The sequence below is a fragment of the Rhinatrema bivittatum genome, chromosome 3, assembly GCF_901001135.1.
Source record: "Rhinatrema bivittatum chromosome 3, aRhiBiv1.1, whole genome shotgun sequence".
Lineage (NCBI taxonomy): Eukaryota > Metazoa > Chordata > Amphibia > Gymnophiona > Rhinatrematidae > Rhinatrema > Rhinatrema bivittatum.
In genome coordinates this window covers 303,589,262-303,610,015 of record NC_042617.1, presented here as the reverse complement: position 1 = coordinate 303,610,015, position 20,754 = coordinate 303,589,262, and the positions used below count along the sequence as shown (strand labels likewise).

The following is a 20,754-nucleotide window of genomic DNA, read 5'->3' as shown; positions in this document are numbered from 1 at the left end:
TCCGGGGCCATTATGAAAGAGGAGATGGGGATACAACCACAGGGAGGGGAGGGCAACCACAGGCAAGAAGCATTTATTTATAGGTTCAGAAGTATCCATTTCTATCAGAACGATCTTACTGACTTTTTTCAAGAACAGCAGCAGGAAAAGTTGCTATGGGAAACACGATTGATAACAGTTTGCCTGGAGTTTGCTAGGTGCCATGTGTGAATCGGAGGGGGGGGGGGGGGGGTGTAAGGAACTGTTAAGTTGTATTTGTATTTTAATAATTACGGTTTTTATTTTTGTATTTATTATTTTTTTATATATGCTTTTTGTAATTTTTAAGAGAGTTTTATTTTTTATATTTTTTAGTTTGATTGACACCTCTGTACACCGTTTTGACTAAACTGTTTGTAAAAGCGGTATAGAAGCATTTTTACATAAATAAATAAATAAAATAAATAAACCAGAGCGTGATGCAGGTATCCCAGTAGGGGCAAGGTGGCATGCAGGGTACTGCAAGGCAGCAACGCGCTAAAGTCCAGTTTGGGCAGTTCCTTTCCCAGTTCTGCGCCTGTGAAAAACCCTCTTTGGCAAACCAGGTTGGCAGGCAGGTATAAGCATTTCCATTTTCAAGGACACTCCGTTATTAGACAGACATTTAAATGCAAATAGCTGGCTTTTTACAATTAGATGGGACTATTGGAAATTTGGATTGAATCCTGCCCAGTAAATAATTGACTCGTCCCTCGCAGAGGGCTGAAGGTGAAGCAGCTCCAGCTCTAAATGGAAGACGGCAGCAGCCTTGCTTTTCTGCCTCAGTCTGCCTCGTCCTACTTGAAAGCCCTTATTGGATGCAGAGGTCACCATAGGTTAACCCCTGTGCCATGGACCCCTGTGGACAGCAGTGTCCATCCTAACGCCTGGCTTTGGGTCTGATTGGTCTCATTTAAATTTTAAGCAAACGTAGGGGAAAGGGATGTGCAGAAGGCCTTGCAGGTCAGCTTCTTTGCCCAGTTTCGAAATGGGGGCATTTTTCGTCCAAGGATTTAATTTTCTGCTGTTTTCGGAAGGGGAAAAAAAACCCCTCCAAAAATTATTCAAGCACAAACATGTGCCAAAAATGGAGCAGGGCTTCTGCCCCGAAAGCATGAACGCTAAAGAGCAGGCAAAAGTCTCTCCCACAGGTTCACAATGACCCGGTGAAGGAGGCCTGGCTCTGCAACGTCAGTCACAAATGTGGAGGCTGACACTGTAAGGTGTAGGATGCTGAGCGCACGTTAGCATGCGGTTATGCACACATGTCTTGTGTACAAACTTTAGTCCAGATTTAACAAGGAGTTCAGCACACAAAAAAAATGTACTCATGGACCCGTGAGAACATGTTAGCACGCCTACATACAAATTCAGTGTTAATGCTGGTGTTAACTATTACTTCCTAATGCTGGAAATGTAACTCCTGGAAAAGGAGTGGATTCAAGTTAACTGACATTTTCTGGGGCTAGTATTAGTCTGTGGTGCTGTGCCAATGCAGTCCCAAACCTGGTGTTCCCGGATGCAGTACTCCACCCAGAAGACCCGAATCCAGAACCCCTGTACTCTGGAACTCCGGATTTGGGTCTTTACTGCCATGGCACCATAGACTAAACACTAGCCCCAGAAATGTTGAATTCTTTACTCCACCAGGAGTTAAATTTCTAAGCCTAAATAAAACAGGCATAGCATTGGGGTACCCAAGTCCAGGACCTCAAGACAGAGATCCTCTGCCCCAGGACTCCCAAGAAGGAGATGCGGAATTGTTGTATGTACAATTGTCTATCGATGCATAAGCTCTTTGGGGAAGGCACTTATTGCAGCACAGTGGTCACCTTTGTGGCAGTGATCGCTGTAGGTACAACTGTCTATCGCTGTCATCTCATGCTTCTCCAGTTCACTGTGTAAGGCCAACCATTCCCCCGTTACTCTCCCAGGTCATGTAAATCCAGAGAAGCATGAGGCCACAGTGACAGACAGCTGCACATACAGCGAGTGCCGCACAATGATGAGTATTGTACTACTGTACAACTTACATAATGCTAGACAGTTTTACATACAACAATTTTATGCACAATGGTGATAACTGCCTGCCCCAAAGAGAAGCACTTTTTAACTTTACATCTCTCTGCTGCACCTGTTGAGTTATTTTATGTGCACAAATCATGCTGGTTTTGCATATAAAACATGATTTATACACATAAGCCAGGTTCTGTGCAAATTACACGTATTTCTGTGTGTACATTTCTGTGTCAGTGCACTTTTTAAATGCCACAGTAATTTGCATGCTTTTAGTTTAGTGCAACGGGAGTACATTTATTTTTTACCACATGCATAAGCAAGTAAGCGCTGAATTTCAGCACACGTCTTTTATGCATATCTTATTACCTTTGCCTACTATTAAGCTAAACCAAGAAGAAGAAATCACTACCTGACCTGTATTTCTACAGAAATTAAAATAAAAAAATCTATATATATAAGGTGATACCTATTTAATGGATTAACAATGCATTTCTTGACTAGCTTTTGAGAGTTAATCTTTTTAGGGTCAGAAATTGAGCTAAAGATGTCATTACCAGGAAAACCAGAATAGTGTGGCTGCCTTTAGTGGCTTTGTACAAGCAAAGTGATCTGCTTTTGCACTCTCTTTGTCCTACTTTTGCTCAAAACTTTATTCTGGCCCTTTTGTGGTTTGCCTCAACTTCTGTTCAACTGCAATACACTTTTCAAGAGATGCTGGGTTTCAGACACCTCCCCACCCCAGCAACAAGCTTTAAGTGAAGATCTGTCTGCCTCTTGACAGATGGATTTCTTAATGAGGACTGGCAAAATGCACTCTGTGTAGGATTCAGGCACTTTCGATAACAGCCAAAGGTAGAAACATGAAGTGCAATAAAAGCATTGGCAGACCGAAATACAGCAGTCCCTCAGAAGAAATATGACTCTGTTTTTATCATGTCTGCCATTCTGCAGCAAAACAATATCCCTGAGTGATGGGAGGGGGCGGCAGCAGCCTGTATTGCCGGGTGCTGTGGAGGAGGTCTAGGTAGGACTGCAGCTGTATGATTACCTGAAATTCAGGAAAGGTTTGAAGGCCTATTATTTAAAAAATAGCTTCTGATGGATGGTTCCTCGATTTTATGTTATATGTGGTATTAGTCTGTGTTTGTTTAGAATTTTATTGTGAATGTTTTATTGGAATCTGCATTGAACAAATTATTATCTGGAAAGCAGGGAACTAGTTTTTAAATGAATAAATCTGCGAGCTCTCTGGAGCCCTAGCACCATCTGCTGGCCATATGGAAGAGTTGCATGTACAGAGTCACCCATACACAATGCTCAAAGCCTGCATCCAGATTTTTAGATGCAATATGGGCTCAAATCTTGACATTACAGACTCAGCTATAGCTCCCATTCTGCTGGGGACAGCCTAAATTACTGGAGTTTTACTTTTGTTTTCAAATAAGATACCAGAATTTCCCCAATGAACAACTTAACAATGTTTTTCACAGTCAAGAATCTCTCTCTCTCTCTCTCTCTCTCTCTCTCTATATATATATATAAAATCATTCCTTGCAACGCACTATGGGATGCATGCTGTTCCTTCAATATACAGTTAGGTGCACATTAGTCCTCATAATATACAGCTGGGTTTACACTTATTGCTAATACACAGTCCGGTGCAATAGCTCCTCACAATACATAATAAGGTGAACATTACTCCTGATGATGCACTGCCAGTTGTACATTACTGCTTATAAAGCACAGTCATCTGTGCAGCCAGCACTTCCTTCTCTAGAGCCGACAATGATTTTAATTTAACATATAAAATGCCTTTACTGATAAAAGTCACAACAAGGCGGAGACCAATTGAAACATAAAACAAAAGAAAAACAGGCCAAATAAAAGCAGAATTAACAAAACACATTTATCGTAAAGCAATGCCAAAGCCTGAAGGCAAAAAACGGCAAATATTCTAGCAAGATGCCAAACTGCCAGGCCTTTAAACTCTTTCTGGCAGCCTGATAATCAAGCTTCCACCTCAGAGCAGCAGGAAGCTGCTTCCCAACAGTAGGAGGCACAGATGAAAAGGTCCTAAGACCTTATTCTGGCATGTTTGAGGGAACATCTGGAAAAGATGGGTAGAAATGCTGACTGGACCTAAGGTTTACATCCGAGTAAGAGCTGGATTTAAGATTAGGATGCTGATAGGCCGAATACTGGTGGTGGGGGATTTCACCCCTGGAAATGAGCAGCGGTTCCGTCCAAGTTTTTGGGTACCTTCAGAATCTGATACACAGGCACTTGTCTGGTGCACTTGACTATGCCTAAATCTGGTTGACGTTTCCCTTAAATAAGGGGGGCAAACCCTTCTATCATCTTAAATATAAATGTGAGGTTTTTTTTAATTTAGCTCTGGCAAAATTCCCTCCACAACACTGGAACACTTACCCTAGCACCAGGCAGACCTGGTTCTCCAGGACGGCCGGGGTCCCCGTTGCCACCCTTAGGACCAGCGAGCCCTTGCACACCACGCTCCCCTGGAGCGCCCTGTAGAAGGAAAAGCAGAAAGCAAAGTCTGGTTGATCGTTCCATTTAAAAAAAAAAAAAAAAAAAAATGGACCCATACAAAAAACATTGCACAGTGCAATGGAATTGTATCTCACGAACCCTGTACAGGCCTTACCCCCAGGTTCTGACTCTGGGAAACCTCCTTTTTGAGCAGGGTGCTATGACAGCCAAAGTCACTTTCATTTTCTAACAATCTAGAATTTAGCAATGTCATTGCTAGGCACAAAAATATCCACATAACCAAAGCGATCTCTTGGAGTGCTCCATGGAGGGTGGATTCCCAAATCTCTATATCAGGATAAGTAACATCATAATCACAACAGCCATTACTTATCCAGGATGTAATAATATATATTAATAACTACAGATTTCCTCCCTTTTTATTACTATCTCCCAGTGTCACCAGGAATGCTCTCTGGCTTAGAGGGCTGCAGGGACATCTCCCCACAGACAATATCCCAGCAGTGCTCTTTATGACCAGCAGGGGTCACCAAAGCAGGCACCCTCTCTCCCCAGGATCGAAGGAATCACCTGCACAGCCCTCCCAATCCCAGTCAGTCCTGATGGCCAGAGGACTCATACCCGACTCTGCAGGGCTTCTCAACCCGGTCCTCAGGACCTGTCCAGCCAGTCTGGTTTTCAGGATAGCCACAATGAGTGTGCCTGAGATAGCTCCACATTCACTGCACCCACTGAATGTAAATTTATCACATGCATGTTCCTTGTGCATATCTTTACAAACCCGACTGGTTAAGTATGCCCCGAGGACGGGGTTGAGAGCCGTTGGCCTAAACCCAAGAGGGCCAGCCCCTTCATTGTTTCCTATTACCTCATGTGTGACGCTGTGAAAAAAACCCCTTTTATCTCTGCATTGTGACCCACCTCCTACAGTCCTCTCTCTTGCTTATACTTATGGCTAGATTTGACAACTGTGCAAAAAAAAACCCCAAAAACTTTAAAAAGCAAAGAAATTGTCATCACCTTGCGTGCGCCAAGAATTTTACATCTATGCAAAATTTTAAGGCTCACGCAAAAAGAAATTTGGAAGCAGCCACCATCGTGGTGAAAAGTGACACAATATCCCACAAAACTCAGCTAGAAAAATGGCCTGAATCATTTCAGCCACTTAGGTTCTGAACCATCGCAAGCTCTTTCCCTGAAGCACACATTCTCCAACGGTTTAGGTGCCAGACAGCCTCATCGTCCCCTTTGAAAACAGACTAGGACTGAGGGGCTCAATTTAGGAGTTTTTCATTAGGAGCCAAAAAGTAGGTGGTAATGAGACAGAGTTAGGGAGGGAGAATTTTCAAAAGAATGTTGGCGGGCAAATTCTCTTGGTAATGTCACGCACACTGAATAGCAGGGACGTGAAAGTCCACGCAACATATTTGTGTGCGGTATTACAGATTTATTCCCTTCAAGGATAATTTTATAACCCTCTGTGTAAGTCTTGCCAAAGCGCTTAAGTTACTCAAAGTTTTGAAAGCAGATTGAGCACATAAGTTTGCTTTGAAAATGATCTCAGATATCCCACATGAAGTAACTTGCACAATGCTACACCCTGTTGTTTGCGTGGGACCTCTGAGGGGTTTTAAATTTTAAAAAATCCCAATTCTGCCCCATCCCTCCCCCCCAAATATCTCTCTTTTGTGCACACAACTGCTGCACAGTTTTATAAGGCATCGTCTATGTGCATAAGCCTGTAGACAAATGGACTGCAGGTTTAAATTGAGGTCCCTAAGTTTTAGCTGCTTAAATTCAGCTGATTTTTCCAGCCAAAAATGTAGGCCCCCACCCACCGCCTAAGGTCGGCTGAAAATCTTCCTAAATGGAGGAGCCTAATTTGGGCATGGAGCATTTTTTGAAAATTGGTGCCAGGCACAAACGTGTGCACAAAGGTTGCCCCCAGCTTTCAGTGGGGCACATTTGCATAGCTTGTAAATCTGGCCCAGAGTATTATTAAGTGAAACTTCCCCTAACCTGTGAGTCGTAGCGTGCCCGCACTATGCTCCTCTGTGTGATTAGAACAATCCATTTGTACAGAGAGGGCAGCAGGTGCTCACCTTGGGCCCTGCAAGGCCATCCTGACCTGGGAAGCCACGGTTACCAGGGGAACCCTAAAAGAAAGCGAGAGAGAGAGAGAGAGAGAGACAGGAAATATAGAAAATGCATCCAGATTCTTTAAAACCACACAAGCGAGACGTGAACAACACCTGAATGGCAGCGACAGAATAAGTGGTCTACCTTGGTATTAGTAGCAGCAATTCTGGCTGCCAGTATGCCCCAGAACAGCAGGGCTACTTACAGCTCAGAGCTTGCCCTGACAGTCAGTATGCCCCGGGAACATAAGGATTGCCCCTCACCTTCACTATGCCCCAGAACAGCAGGGCTACTTACAGCTCAGAGCTTGCCCTGACAGTCAGTATGCCCCGGGAACATAAGGATTGCCCCTCACCTTCACTATGCCCCAGAACAGCAGGGCTACTTACAGCTCAGAGCTTGCCCTGACAGTCAGTATGCCCCGGGAACATAAGGATTGCCCCTCACCTTCACTATGCCCCAGAACAGCAGGGCTACTTACAGCTCAGAGCTTGCCCTGACAGTCGGTATGCCCCGGGAATATAAGGATTGCCCCTCACCTTCACTATGCCCCAGAACAGCAGGGCTACTTACAGCTCAGAGCTTGCCCTGACAGTCAGTATGCCCCGGGAACATAAGGATTGCCCCTCACCTTCACTATGCCCCAGAACAGCAGGGCTACTTACAGCTCAGAGCTTGCCCTGACAGTCAGTATGCCCCGGGAACATAAGGATTGCCCCTCACCTTCACTATGCCCCAGAACAGCAGGGCTACTTACAGCTCAGAGCTTGCCCTGACAGTCAGTATGCCCCGGGAACATAAGGATTGCCCCTCACCTTCACTATGCCCCAGAACAGCAGGGCTACTTACAGCTCAGAGCTTGCCCTGACAGTCAGTATGCCCCGGGAACATAAGGATTGCCCCTCACCTTCACTATGCCCCAGAACAGCAGGGCTACTTACAGCTCAGAGCTTGCCCTGACAGTCAGTATGCCCCGGGAACATAAGGACTGCCCCTCACCTTCACTATGCCCCAGAACAGCAGGGCTACTTACAGCTCAGAGCTTGCCCTGACAGTCAGTATGCCCCGGGAACATAAGGATTGCCCTTCACCTTCACTATGCCCCAGAACTGCAGGGGTACTTATCACTCTGAGAATTCTCCAGCACTGCAGGGGTAATTACAGCTTAGAGTAGTCCCTGCCATGACTGATGGGGACATGATGTGGTGAAGACACAGACAAGGAAGTACTGGCAAGGAGTATTTTTAGTTAGCAATAACTTAATTAGTGGATACAATATTAAAAGTTCTGCCTTAATTAAGTTTTGAGGAGCAGCAACATGGCGAGGGAGGGAGGGGCAGACACTTTAGACTAGCTGCGTTTACGGGAGGCATTTTCCTGGGGGTATTTTGGGCAAGGTCGCAACATAACGCATGCGGATTGTATTTTCAAATCTACAGGTATTTATTTTTCACGAAAGCATTGCCCGCGGGAAAAGGAGGAGCAAACGTTCCTGGCTGCATACCGGTGTACTTTCTCTCTGAAAATGGGGGCAAAGTCGGAGGGCAAAATATACCCGTGGACTCTGTGCCAGTGCAGAGAAAAGTGCACACTTGTGTTTATTTATCCTGCTAGTTCTCTGTCCTAAAAGATCCTTCTCAACCAGACTGTGCAGTCACTGAAGCAAGAGACTCTGAAACCTGGAGACTAGCAGCTGAGCTGTACAGTTTGAGTTAGAAGGATGCAAAAGTGGGAACTAAATTGTGAAGCGTAGGGTGCTGGTCAAATAGAGGAAAAAAATAATCCCAAGCTGGAGATTTCGGGGATGGAACTAATGCGGACTTTAGATAAAATGAAATTGAGGTAAAACGGCAGTTAGCAGGAGCCTGCCTTCGATTGCTCAGTGAAGAAGCACCTCAGTCTGTGTTCTTTGTCGTCTTTGTGATTCTGGTCTGCATGGATGTCACATCCAGTCCTGTTATCTGCACAGACCGATTCTGTGGAACAACATGTGACGTGAGGGAAAACAGCTTTGCTCCTGTGAGAAGAAGAACTTCTAAAAGCTTGCTTGCTGGGCAAGTTTTTGCCTTCGTGTTTATGGCTGTGTGGATGTCACTTCCAGTCCTAGCACGGCAGAAGAGCAAGCAACAAGGAATTGGAAAGTCATAATCTCTACCAAGGCTCTAGCAAAAGGAACTGTCAGTGTGTGGCTTTTTGTGTCTTTGTGTACTCTGGGCGTGTTTCAGGCCTAGCTGCCTCTGGTCCCTGGCGGCCAATGGCAGCCGATTCCGCAGAGCCTTTCGGCGTCTTTAAAGAAAAAAAAACTGTTAAAAGAATGACTTACTGTTGACAATAGTTATTAATCGCATGAAATGCGAAAACTAATTAATATATGAATGTCTTGAAGAAACAGGTCTTCATTTGCCGCATCATTAACAAGTTAAAGCCTTTTTTTACTGTCTAGTCATTCTCGAACTATAATAGACTCAAATTACACTGTATTACTTATTTATTTAATTTATTTATTTATTTATTTATTTATTTAAAGTCTTTTCTATACCGTCGTTAAGCGGGTGCCATCACAACGGTTCACAATAGGGCACAAAAACTATGTGTAAAATCCAGTATCTGGAATTCTAAACTCTTAGACAGGTGCCGTTAATTTACTGTAACATAGTTTCATAAAAAAAATATAATTCGGTGAGTGTTATAAGTCATGTCCGGTTTCCTCTTACTCAGTTATGAGATATCGTACCACTTTATTTTGGTTCTTTGTTGTTTAAAAAGAAAGAATAGTTTAGGCTAAGGTAATGAGATGCACACACTTAAAGAAACAAGGTGTGTGAGTGTGAGCTAGACAGACTGCAACCAATATTTCCCTGTTTTCTGCTCTCAATCCTCTTTGTGGTATGCTTGCTTAAATAGCCATGTTTTTAAACTTTTTTTGAAGGTTTTGATGTTACTTTATCTGCTGCAGTCTGATAATCTGCGTAACTGAATCATTTAATAACTCTATTAAGTGAATGTCCAGCCATTCCAAGCGCCTCTGTCGCTGGATTCAGAACCAATTGCACAGAAACACTGGCGTAACCTGCGACGGTTAGTACATCCCAGGACTGTGAGGGTAATTGCAGTGAGATTACTTACTCTTTCTCCAGGAGGACCGAGTGGCCCAGCAGCCCCTGGCTCTCCCCGCCCTCCTCTCTTGCCTTCTTCACCGGCAGGACCTGGTGCTCCCTGAAGACCCACAGGGCCCTGACAAAATACAGACGGAAAAGTCAGCATGAGACCTAATCATCTCTTAATGGTTCTAAAACGTTTCTCGCCCTGGTGTTTGGAGGAAAAAAAATAATCAGGATTCAGACTGGAGAAGAATTATTACCCTAAAGTTTCAGCAACCTATGGTCTTGTTGCTTTGTAAGATGGTTGTGAAAGGTGAAGCACTATCGGGCCGATACAGTAAAGTGGCCTGTGCGAACGCCCGCTCTCCCGGCGTGCGCACAGGCCATTTTCCTGTGTGCGCGATTCAGTATGCAAATTAGGCCCAGCGGTAAAAACAGGTAAAAGGAGGCGCTAGGGACACTAGCGCATCCCTGGCGCCTCCTTTTGGACCGGAGCGGCAGCTCTCGGCGGGTTTGACAGCCAATGCTCAATTTTGCCAGCGTCGGTTCTCGAGCCCGCTGACAGCCACGGGTTTGGAAACCGGACGCTGGCAAAATTGAGCGTCCAGTTTTCGACCCGCGAGCCGCGGGCCGACTTCAAATTTATTTTTTTTTTACTTTTTTTAACTTTCAGGACCTCGGACTTAATATCGCCATGATATTAAGTCGGAGGGTGCACAGAAAAGCAGTTTTTACTGCTTTTCTGTGCACTTTCTCGGTGCCCAAAGAAATTAGCACCTACCTTTGGGTAGGCGCTAATTTCTGAAAGTAAAATGTGCAGCTTGGCTGCACATTTTCCTTTCTGAATCATGCGGGAATACCTAATAGGGCCATCAACATGCATTTGCATGTTGCGGGCGCTATTAGGTTCGGGGGGGTTGGACACACGTTTCGGCCCCTTACTGAATAAGGGGTAACGCTAGCGCATCGAAAACGTGCGTCCAATCGAGGGTTAACAGTGCGCTCCAATGGAGCGCACTGTACTGTATCGGCCCGTATGTCAGGTCAGACAATGTCATGTAACCACACATGGAACGACCTATGACAGTGCAGCTTTGACAATGCTTAACGACATTTCAATGTGCCCCAGTACAATCTGAGCTAAACTGATTGAACATTCAGTACAAAAAAAAAAAAGAAGGGGGAATTACTTTTTTTGTTTTTAAAGGAAAATCTGTTTTTAATTCTCTTGCAAACTTTCTCTGTGCTTATTTGTTTTTCTGGAAATGCCTCTTATTGTCTAAGAGCATCAGCTTGTGCAAGGTTAGGTGAGGGGAAGCATGGCAAGCGGTGCTGTCACTACACGCCTTGGAGAGATGATACTTATGCAAGAAGTGGCATGCCCTGCCTGCAGGGCACAGCTGAGTATCTTCAGCACCCAGGAACCGATCTGAAATTCCTCAGTGCAGAGCCTGAAGTGCACGATTGCACTTTCTCTAAAACACCAGGTAGAGTTTGCCCAGTTAGCTGACTCGAACCCTCTCCATCACTTCCTTGCACTGTGTGGCAGAACCCAGCAGAATGGCATTTGGACTGTTAATCTGAATTTGTAGGATTATGTAGCAATTTTAAAAAATATATTAACATAAAACGCCATAGACGTTTTTGAAGATACTTGATACTAAGTTAATTTCATCCCTACCTCATGACACACTCAGGAGAAGTGGCATTGAGATTCTTTAAGGTATGCCCTCTAATCGCACTTCTGTAGCTGGCTCTTGATATCATACTGTTGTTTTGTTAGCAATGTAATCACACAGCCAGATATACTATCTGAGTGCCTTAGGAGGGGTGGCGACAGGGACGGGTTGGTACATACATGTACTCATACATGCATAATTTCGCTGGAAAATGTACCTCCCATACTGCAGGTGTAGGTCCGTGCGAATACTTTTTTTGACCCAGCTGTCAAAGGGAAAGTTTTCACTTTGAAAATTGATGTAAAGACTATGGGCGAAAAGTATTTGCAGACCTTACATTTCTGTGCACAGTATGAAAGTTGCCCTCTATACTCCTGTATCGGTGTCCAGTTATTACATTGCTGTATCACTATTACATTTCTGTATCTAGGACTTTTTATTTCACTGCTGCATCTGCGCCTTGTATCTCTTTCCTGCCAGCACACTACTGTCTTATTACACTGCAGTATCTTCATCTTGTTATCTGCATGTTGTATTTGCGTCCGCTTATTGCAATGCTGCATCTGCTTCTTGTTATCATGCTGCGGTATCTGTGTCCTGTTATTAGTATACCTGACCTGTGCTATTATATAGTTGTATCAGTGTCCTATTAATATATTTTTGTAGCAAGGCCCTTTTATTGCACTGCTGCATCTGTGCCTTATTATTGCATTGTTGTAGCTGTGTCCTGTACATTGTTAAAGTTCTTTTCTTATTATAATGTTGTAATCTGTTTTATTACACTACTCTGTATCCTATGATTACCCTGTTGTATCTATGCCCTGTTATTAGATTGTTATATTTATTTCCTGCTATTAACATTATTATATTTGACTTGTTATTGCATTGCTATAATCTCTGTGCTGCTGCGATATTTTGCACCTGCCTCATATCATTGCATCCCTGTGTCCAGGACATGTTATGACACTGCCGAACATGACCTGAATCAATTTGCTTGTTACAGCATATCTACAACATTTGTTACTGATCGGATACTTACAAGTTCACCTTTGGGGCCTTGTTCACCTTTGAAGCCAGCAATACCTGGGTCTCCCTGAGGACAGAAGCAGCAGAAAAATCTCAGTATCTGCTTGTGATATCAATAGATTGGATGGAAGGCAGACCAAATACCAGATGTCCACCACATTCTCTCTTCTTCAGCAGCCACCTCCCACCCCCCCAAGTGGTGATCCAGGGAAATTCAAATTTTGTCTCCAGGTTGAAATAGCACATCTCTCTGTATCAGCACCTACAATCTAAGCAAATCATCATAACCACTGACTCTATCATCCAGAAGTTTATACAAATTCCCTGACAACTTCCTCTGGAGGCATCTTCCACAGTTTTATCCCCCTCAGTGTGAAATGTCTTTCTAGAGATCCGGAGTGCCGTCTTCTGTATGCAGGGTGGCAACTCTGGCGCGCCGATTCTCTCTGTGTGCTCAGCTTTTCTCCTTACTTTTCCTATATTTCTAGATCTTGACCATTATTCATCATTGCCCCAGACTGCTCTCTCCTTTTCTCTGTCTCATTTGCTCTCTGTCCCGTCCTCCAGTACTAGATTAGCTAATCTGCCACCAGAGCCTCTGAGTACATGGTCAGCAAATCTCACTTTCCTTTTGGCCTCTACCAAGATACATTAGCCTTCTACCACTCCCATCATCTCATGCTCCCTTTCATCAAGTCCTTCCAGCTAATTTGTGAAACTAAAATCTCTCCAATCTCAGAACTGTCCACATGGAAGCCCCTCACTGTGCATTAGTTCAATCAAACATGGAGGTCCTTGGTATGCGTTACTGTGATTTAACATGGAAAACCTCAGTCTGTGTTAGTGAGATCAGGCAGGGAAGACCTCAAGTCTGTGATAGTGTGATCATAGAGATAAGACCCCAGTCTGTGTTAGTATGATCAAAGAGATAACACCTCAGTCAGTGTGATCAGACAAGGAAACCCTCGATCTGAGTTTCTGAGAACAAACTGAGAAGTCCTTACTCTGTTAATATCATTGTATAGTGTCAGTGTAAGAGAAAGCTAGGGAGGTGTAGGGATACCCTGAGAGCAGGCAGAGATTCATCTCCTGATGATTACAAACCAGGGACATTCACACATGGCATAAGAGATATTAAGGTACTCACCTGCTGACCTTTAGGACCCAAAGGACCAGTAGCACCCTGGGGCCCTGGAGGTCCACGGGGACCAGGGAAACCAGGAGCACCAGCAATGCCAGCAGCACCCTGCCAGTGGAAAACAGAGCAGGCAAGTCAGAATGTCAGAAAACTAGTACCGTGACAGAATATACAGCAACATTGCCTAAGCTTTGCAGTAGGAGCACCTGATTTTATATATACATATATAGATATACAGGTAGATATTCAAAACCCATTCAGATGGATAACTTAAAATTATCCATCTAAATGGCATGTTTTGGTATATTCAGCCTCTGGGAGACATAGTAGGTGGGACTAGGTTTCCACCTAGGGCACCAGAAGTGGGTGGGGAGCTGAAGACAAACACAAGGGCGCCATTTTTAAAATGTGTGTAGGAGCGGCGAGAGCCGGAGTGGTGTGCGAGAAGAGATTAGATGCAATTTTTTTCCGTTTTCGGGGGGTCGAGAGAGAGAGAGATGATGATGATGTCATAATCACGTGATGCCGTGATGCATTGCATAGGGCGGATAGAGCCCCTTGCACCGTCCCTGTTCAGCCTCTTATCATTATCTGGCTAAAATCTAGCCAATAAAAAAGAGGCATTCCAGAGGCATAAGTGGGAGGAGCTACTTATCCGGCTAACTTAGCTGGATAAGTAGTGATATTCAGACTTATCCAGCTAAGATATCAGGCTAACTTTAGAACTGCTATTGAGCAGGCCTACAGTTAGCCTGTTATCTTATCCAGTTAACTTTAAACTTATCCAGGTATATTCAGTGGCAGGACTGCACCAATAAATATCCCGAATAATTTAGCCAGATAACTCTTATCTGGCTAACTTAATTAGCTGGCTGAATATGGCCTTCAGAAATATTTAAGGGCCAATGTACTAACTTACGTTAATGCTATTATGAGCAATGAGATGCAAAACTCTGCAAAATTATGCAAAATAGCTTATTACCATGTAATATAGTGAAAAATATTGCCTTAGTTGTAGCTCATTAACATCAGCCATTAGTATGTGCAATAAACACTGTGAGGTTCATATTCAGAAGCATTTAGATGGACAACTCAGAGATTATCTAGCTAAATGGATATTTGGGCACTTAGCAGGCTATATTTTAGCCAACTATCTTATTATCCAGCTAAAATTTAGGAGGATAAATTAAGGGCATTCTGGGGATGTTTATGGGAGGAGCTACATTAGGCTGTTAAGTTCTCCCGAGTTAGCTGAATAACTTATCCGGCTTAAGTCCAATCCAGCCAAAGAGCTGTCCTAAAATTAGTCAGTTAATGTTAGCCAGCTATTTTTTAAATAGCCAGCTAAATCCAATAGTACAGCTGCTCTACTGAATAAACCTCCAAAATTAACCAGATAAGTTTATCCCGCTAACTTTGCTATCCGGACTGTGACTGAATATGGACCTCTTGGTTTATGTGTGTCAACGGGCAATGTTAGTGCACTTTAGTACACTGACCACTTGAAGCATTGTTATAACTAAGAGAATCATTTGTTTCCATGAAGAGGACAGGAAACGGGGCCACAGAGCAGAGCACAGCGCACAGGTCAGACACTGGCTGCCTGAGGGCCTGGGCGAGTCTCAAACTGGACACTAACTGCTTGTGGAACACAAGCCATAAACTAACTCCTAGAGTAGCTTTAGTGATATAGTCCAGCAACAGTTTTCATGACTTGTGCTTTTCTATACAGCTTTACATCTTATTTTGTATTTTATTGCCTAGATCAACAGAGTGACAAATGACCCCACTCCCACCCTTTAGAATATGGGTGAAGTAAAAACCCAGAGCAGATGTGCAGTACTTACAGCCGATCCTTTAGCACCAGGAATTCCATCAGTACCAGGATTACCCTAGAAAGAGAACAGGAAAGGACAAATGAACTATGAGAAATCTTATCGAGAAAGTCTTTAGCATAAACAGGGAGGGTGATGGAGTAGAAACAGGCACTAAAGAGATTCCTCTCTCTGAAATGAATGTCTAGCCAGGAAGAAATGCTGCACAAATGAAACTACACAGCTATTGGACGTTCTTCCATCTCCAGGTCAAGGCCTTCTCTTTCTCACCTGCTCTGTAAATGAGCACTTGCAGAAGAGAGAGAGCAAGACAAATGTAAACATTGCAGGCAAGAACTGTGCAGGCTGCAGCTCCACTCTTGTCAGGCTATATGTGGATCTGGGCACTCATTAAGCAGCACAGACCAGACTGTATGTGGAATGGATCAGATAAGTTATGCAGAATGGAGCATACTTTATATATACTGTAGACTAAAAGAGGCAATATTCCATAAAAATCAGATTTGGTGTGGTCTGGATATTTTAGACAGCCCATAAATATAGTGCTGAGAAAAAGTCTGTGAACCCCTAGGATGGTCTATATTTTAGCACAATGTTTACTCAGAAATGTCTAATCTAAATCCTGATAGAAATATAACCCCATTGAATAAATAAGTCAGACAAGACATATTTTGATTATTTATTATTATTTAATCAACAAAAACATTCAAAAATAAGTATCTTTCTGGGATAAAGTATGTGAACTCATCTTTGAGCAGCAGAAACTTCAACTAAACATTTCCTGTAACTGTTGATCAGTCTCTTACATCACTCTTAAGGGATATTGACCCATTCTTCCATACAGAACTGTTCTGAGGGCTTTCTTGCATAAACAACTTGTTTCAGCTCTTGCCATAACATTTCAATAGGGTTCAGGTCAGAACTTTGACTTTGCCAATCCAAAACACAAAATGTCTTCCTTTTCAGGCATTCTGTATTACTTTTACTCGATTGTTTAAGGTCGTCGTCTTGCTGCATGACCCACTTTAGTCTTAACTTCATCTCACAGATGGATGGCCAGACATTCTATTCTAGAACAGGTGCAGGCAATTCCAGTCCTCAAAAGCAAATGGGTCTGGTATGCAGGATATAAAGATGTGCATTTATTGGTCCATTCGTTTCATTCATTTCGGTGGTGTGCGCATATCTCACAAACGGAAGGTACGTGCGCAAAACTGATGGCATGTGCAGATTTAGGTGGCCTAAACAAATGAAATGAATGGACCAACAGAATCACATCCCTAAATATCCACAATGAATAAATATGAGATATATCTGCATACAATAGAATCAGTGCATGCAAATATATCTCATGCATATTCATTGTGGATTTCCTGAAAACCTGACCTATTTGTGGCACTTGAGGACCAGAGTTGCCTACCCCTTCTCTAAAATGTTCTGATATAAAGCAGAATCCATGCTTCCATCCATGTTCCTGATGCAGCCAAGCAGCCACCTACCATGCTTGACAGTCAAGATAAAGCTGTTACTTTGGAAGGCAGTTCTTGGTTTTCAACAAACGAAATATTTGTAATTGTGACTAAAAAGTTCAATTTTTGATTCCTCTGTCCAAAAGAACATTATTCCACAAGTCTTGTGAGTCATCCAGATGTTGTTTGGTAAACCTGAGGTGGGCAGCAATGTTATTTTTACACAGCAGTAGTTTCTTCCTAGCTGTCTTCCCATGAACCTCATTCCCATTCAGTATTTCCTAATAGCTGACACGTGAACCTTCACATCAGCCACAGCAAGAGAGGCCTGCAGATCTTTAGATGTTAGGCTGGTGTTCTCTGTGATTTCATGGATGACTTTCTGGTTTGCTCTTGGGATGATCTTGGTAGGGCAACTGCTCCTGAGTACAGTCACTGTAGCCTTCAACTTTGTCTTTTTGTAGACTCTCTGTCTGACAGTTGATGAATGGAGTCCCAAATGTGTAGAAATAGTTTTCTGCTATCCAGACAGATGAGCATCAGCTACTCTTTTTTGTAGGTCCTCTGAACTTTTTTTGATGGTGGGATGATGAGTTCCCACTAACTTTTAAGGTGAAAATGAAACTCCAAATCTTTGGACCTTTATATAAGTCAGGATGCACAAATTCGGTCATGCAGGTTTACTCTGCAGGTTGTTTAATCTTTTACTTGTACAAGGGCATTATATCACCTCCTTTTTCTTGCTGGTTATTCTTCTCTCTATACATCCCCGCATCCCTCTGGCTTTAGCCACTGCCTTGTCACATTGCTCCATTGTCTTCAGATCCCCAGATAATATTATCAAAGGTCCCTCTCCCATTCCATGCACATTAGTCTTTCACCCCCCACTGCATACAGCTCTTTTGGATTACTGCACCCCAAATGCATGACTCTGTCCTTCTTGGCATTGAATCCCAGCTGCCAAATGTTCAACTACTCTTCAAACTTTCTTAAATCACTTTTCATTCTCTCTACTCCTTCACGTGTGTCCACTCTGTTGCAGATCTTAGTATCATCCACAAATAGACAAAAACATGTCCTTGTAACCTCTCTACAATGTCATTCATGAAGATATTGAACAGAACTGGTCCTTCAGGCACTCCATTTAACAGGGCTCTTTCTTCAGAGTAGGTTCCATTTACCATTACACATTGTCTCTTGTCAGTCAACCAATTTGTAATCCATTCCACCACCTTGGCGCCCACTTCCAGGCTTCTCATTTTATTCATGAGTCTCCTCTGCAGGATTGTATCAAAAGCTTTGCTGAAGTCCAAGTAAATCACTCTGAGTGCTCTTCCTTAGGCTAATTCTCTAGTCATCTTTGGTGAGGCATCAACTGGAGTATCGTGTTCAGTTCTGGAGCCCATATCTCAAAAAGGGCAGAGACAGGATGGAAGCGGTCCAGAGAAGGGCGACCAAAATGGTGGTGGGGGTCTATATGAGAAGACCTATGAGGAAAGGCTGAAGGATCTGAGGGTGTACTCTCTGGAGGAGAGACGATGCAGGGGAGATATGATACAAGACCTTCAGATACCTGAAAGGCATTAATTATGCAAAATTGGAAAGGAAACTGTAGAACAAGGGGTCACAGCATGAACCTGGGGGGGGGGGGGGGGGGGAGGGTTGGCTCAGAACCAACATCAGGAAATATTTCTTCATAGAGAGGATGGTGGATGCCTGGAACGCCCTCCCAGAAGAGGTGATGAAGATGAGAACAGTAATGGAATTCAAAAGGGCATGGGATAAATACTGTAGATCCCTACAGGTTAGAGGATAGAAATGAAGAAAAAGAGTAACCTATGTTAGCTTTAGATTTAACACTTCTGAATGGGGGTAACTAACTTGCACATAAAACTGGGTTTTACACATGTAAATGCACTTACCTATGTAGGAGGGCTTTTGAAAATTGCTATAGTATATGCCATTGAATTCTCTATAGGTTATTCATGTGTAAGTGCACTTTATATGTGTAAATAGCTTTTGAAAATTGCTATGATAGTATGTTGCATTTACACGTGTAACTCCTTTGAAAATTACCTCCTATGTGGTAAACACCATTTTAATGAGATAATTGTGTTAAGGAAATTGGGGGGGTTCAATTACTATTTAACACACACTGATTCTGAATTAGTCTTATTATTTCTACTTTGTACATTATTTACACAGAATTGTATAATATATACCCTTCTTATTTCAAAAGAAAAGACTGGTTTTAAATAAACAAGGGTATTATGGTAAGAACTTATTATTCTCATTATTATACTTGGGGTTAACAAACTTTTTTTGCAGCACTGTATATAGCATGGGTCACACTGTACATTGACCAGAAAAGATATTGCACAGCACAGACAATACTATATAGGAGCCTGAGCAGTTATTAGCAGCTGGGTGGAATGAGATCATTTGCAGAAATGGTGATGCGAGACGGCTTAGAGGTTTAGCAATGCGAGACTGTCATCTGATGCAAAAGCACTTTTAGAAGATGCTGCAGAGTGAGGTTGTCTGTAGATGCCTGTGATGTGGAGCCCCCTGTGACCTGATACCATCCTTAGAGGCTCGGGGAGGAGAGACAGCCATTGGACAATCAGCTATAACCCAATGAGAGAGTATAAAATGTCTGATGCTTAGGGGCTCTGCTGTTTTACTCACAGAAGCGCCAGAAGGTCCAGGAGAGCCAGGAGTACCAGATTCCCCTCTGGAGCCCTGAGGGCCCTCGGGACCACGGGCCCCAGTAGGGCCAGCTTCACCCTGAAGAAGGAAAAAATATTCATTATTACCAAATACTCCAAGACAGAAAGCAGGATGCAGGTAAAAGCACAAAATGTGTTTTCCATTGCTATGAAGATGCAGAAGACGTTAATATTTTAGTTATTCTTTTCAACAGTAAGACTGGAGATAATGTTGAAAATTAGGAAATATTTTCATTTGTGAGCAGCAAGACACAAAAATGTTTCAGAAACAATCTTTTTAAAATCCAAAATGACAAAGGAAAACGAGCTAATAATAGTACAGTATAAAAACCACCATTTATTTTTAAAAAAATTCCTAAAACTAATCATTAAAAGGAAGCTTAAACCTTTGTATTTCGTCGACAAACACTGGCACTTCGCACCGTGGCGACACTGCTAAAACACTGCAGAAGAACTGCCCGGGACAGCTCGGTGGCTCAGCTACACTGCTTATGCACTATAATGCAGGGGGACCTGGCTTCATTTCTGAGGTCATGTCTTCCACTCCCCAGGTCAGCCATGGCTGGGGATGCTGCAGAGGTGGTGCTCACAGCTCTTGGTAGGGAAGGGAGCCTCGGCCACTGTGCAACAGCAACAATTAGTGGCCAGACATGGGAACCACAAGTGTACACCCTCAAGGAAATGTGGTTATTGTGACCTCTGACCAAGGCCCATTGACTAGCCTAAAAGGAGGTAGAGTGATACAACATAGGGGTAAAATACATCAGGCAGTTGCTAATGAAGGCTCATAACCCTGGTTCCAATTGAACCCAGTTTTACAGAGGATTCAATGGCTTTTAAATCCTATGAAACACTTTGAGAAATATCTTTATTTGAGGAATCAACAAGATTGATTCATTTCTTTTATTCATCCATATCACCATTATGGACATTCCTTACATATAAGATTGCACTAACACCATTTAAAGAGTGGGAAATGGCAAAATATTTTATTGATGAGAGATGCGCACAGGTCACACTGAGGTGAGTTTTAATGATATTAGAATAAAAGTGTTAATTTAAAATTTTAGGCATTGTCAGTACATTGGTT

The 20,754-nt window shown here is 43.1% G+C and overlaps 1 protein-coding gene across 2 annotated transcripts in view; it reads right to left on the bottom strand.

Annotated features, from left to right (window-relative positions):
* Positions 1-20,754, bottom strand: part of COL2A1 (collagen type II alpha 1 chain) — a 167,057-nt gene that overhangs the window by 84,968 nt on the left and 61,335 nt on the right. For both annotated transcript variants that reach the window (XM_029595088.1, XM_029595089.1), the window contains 7 exons: positions 19,624-19,722; positions 15,479-15,523; positions 13,641-13,739; positions 12,507-12,560; positions 9,814-9,921; positions 6,651-6,704; positions 4,468-4,566 (listed from right to left, as the gene is read on the bottom strand). In XM_029595088.1, coding sequence (XP_029450948.1) covers positions 4,468-4,566; positions 6,651-6,704; positions 9,814-9,921; positions 12,507-12,560; positions 13,641-13,739; positions 15,479-15,523; positions 19,624-19,722 — 558 coding nt within the window. The remainder of the gene's footprint in view (positions 1-4,467; positions 4,567-6,650; positions 6,705-9,813; positions 9,922-12,506; positions 12,561-13,640; positions 13,740-15,478; positions 15,524-19,623; positions 19,723-20,754) is intronic.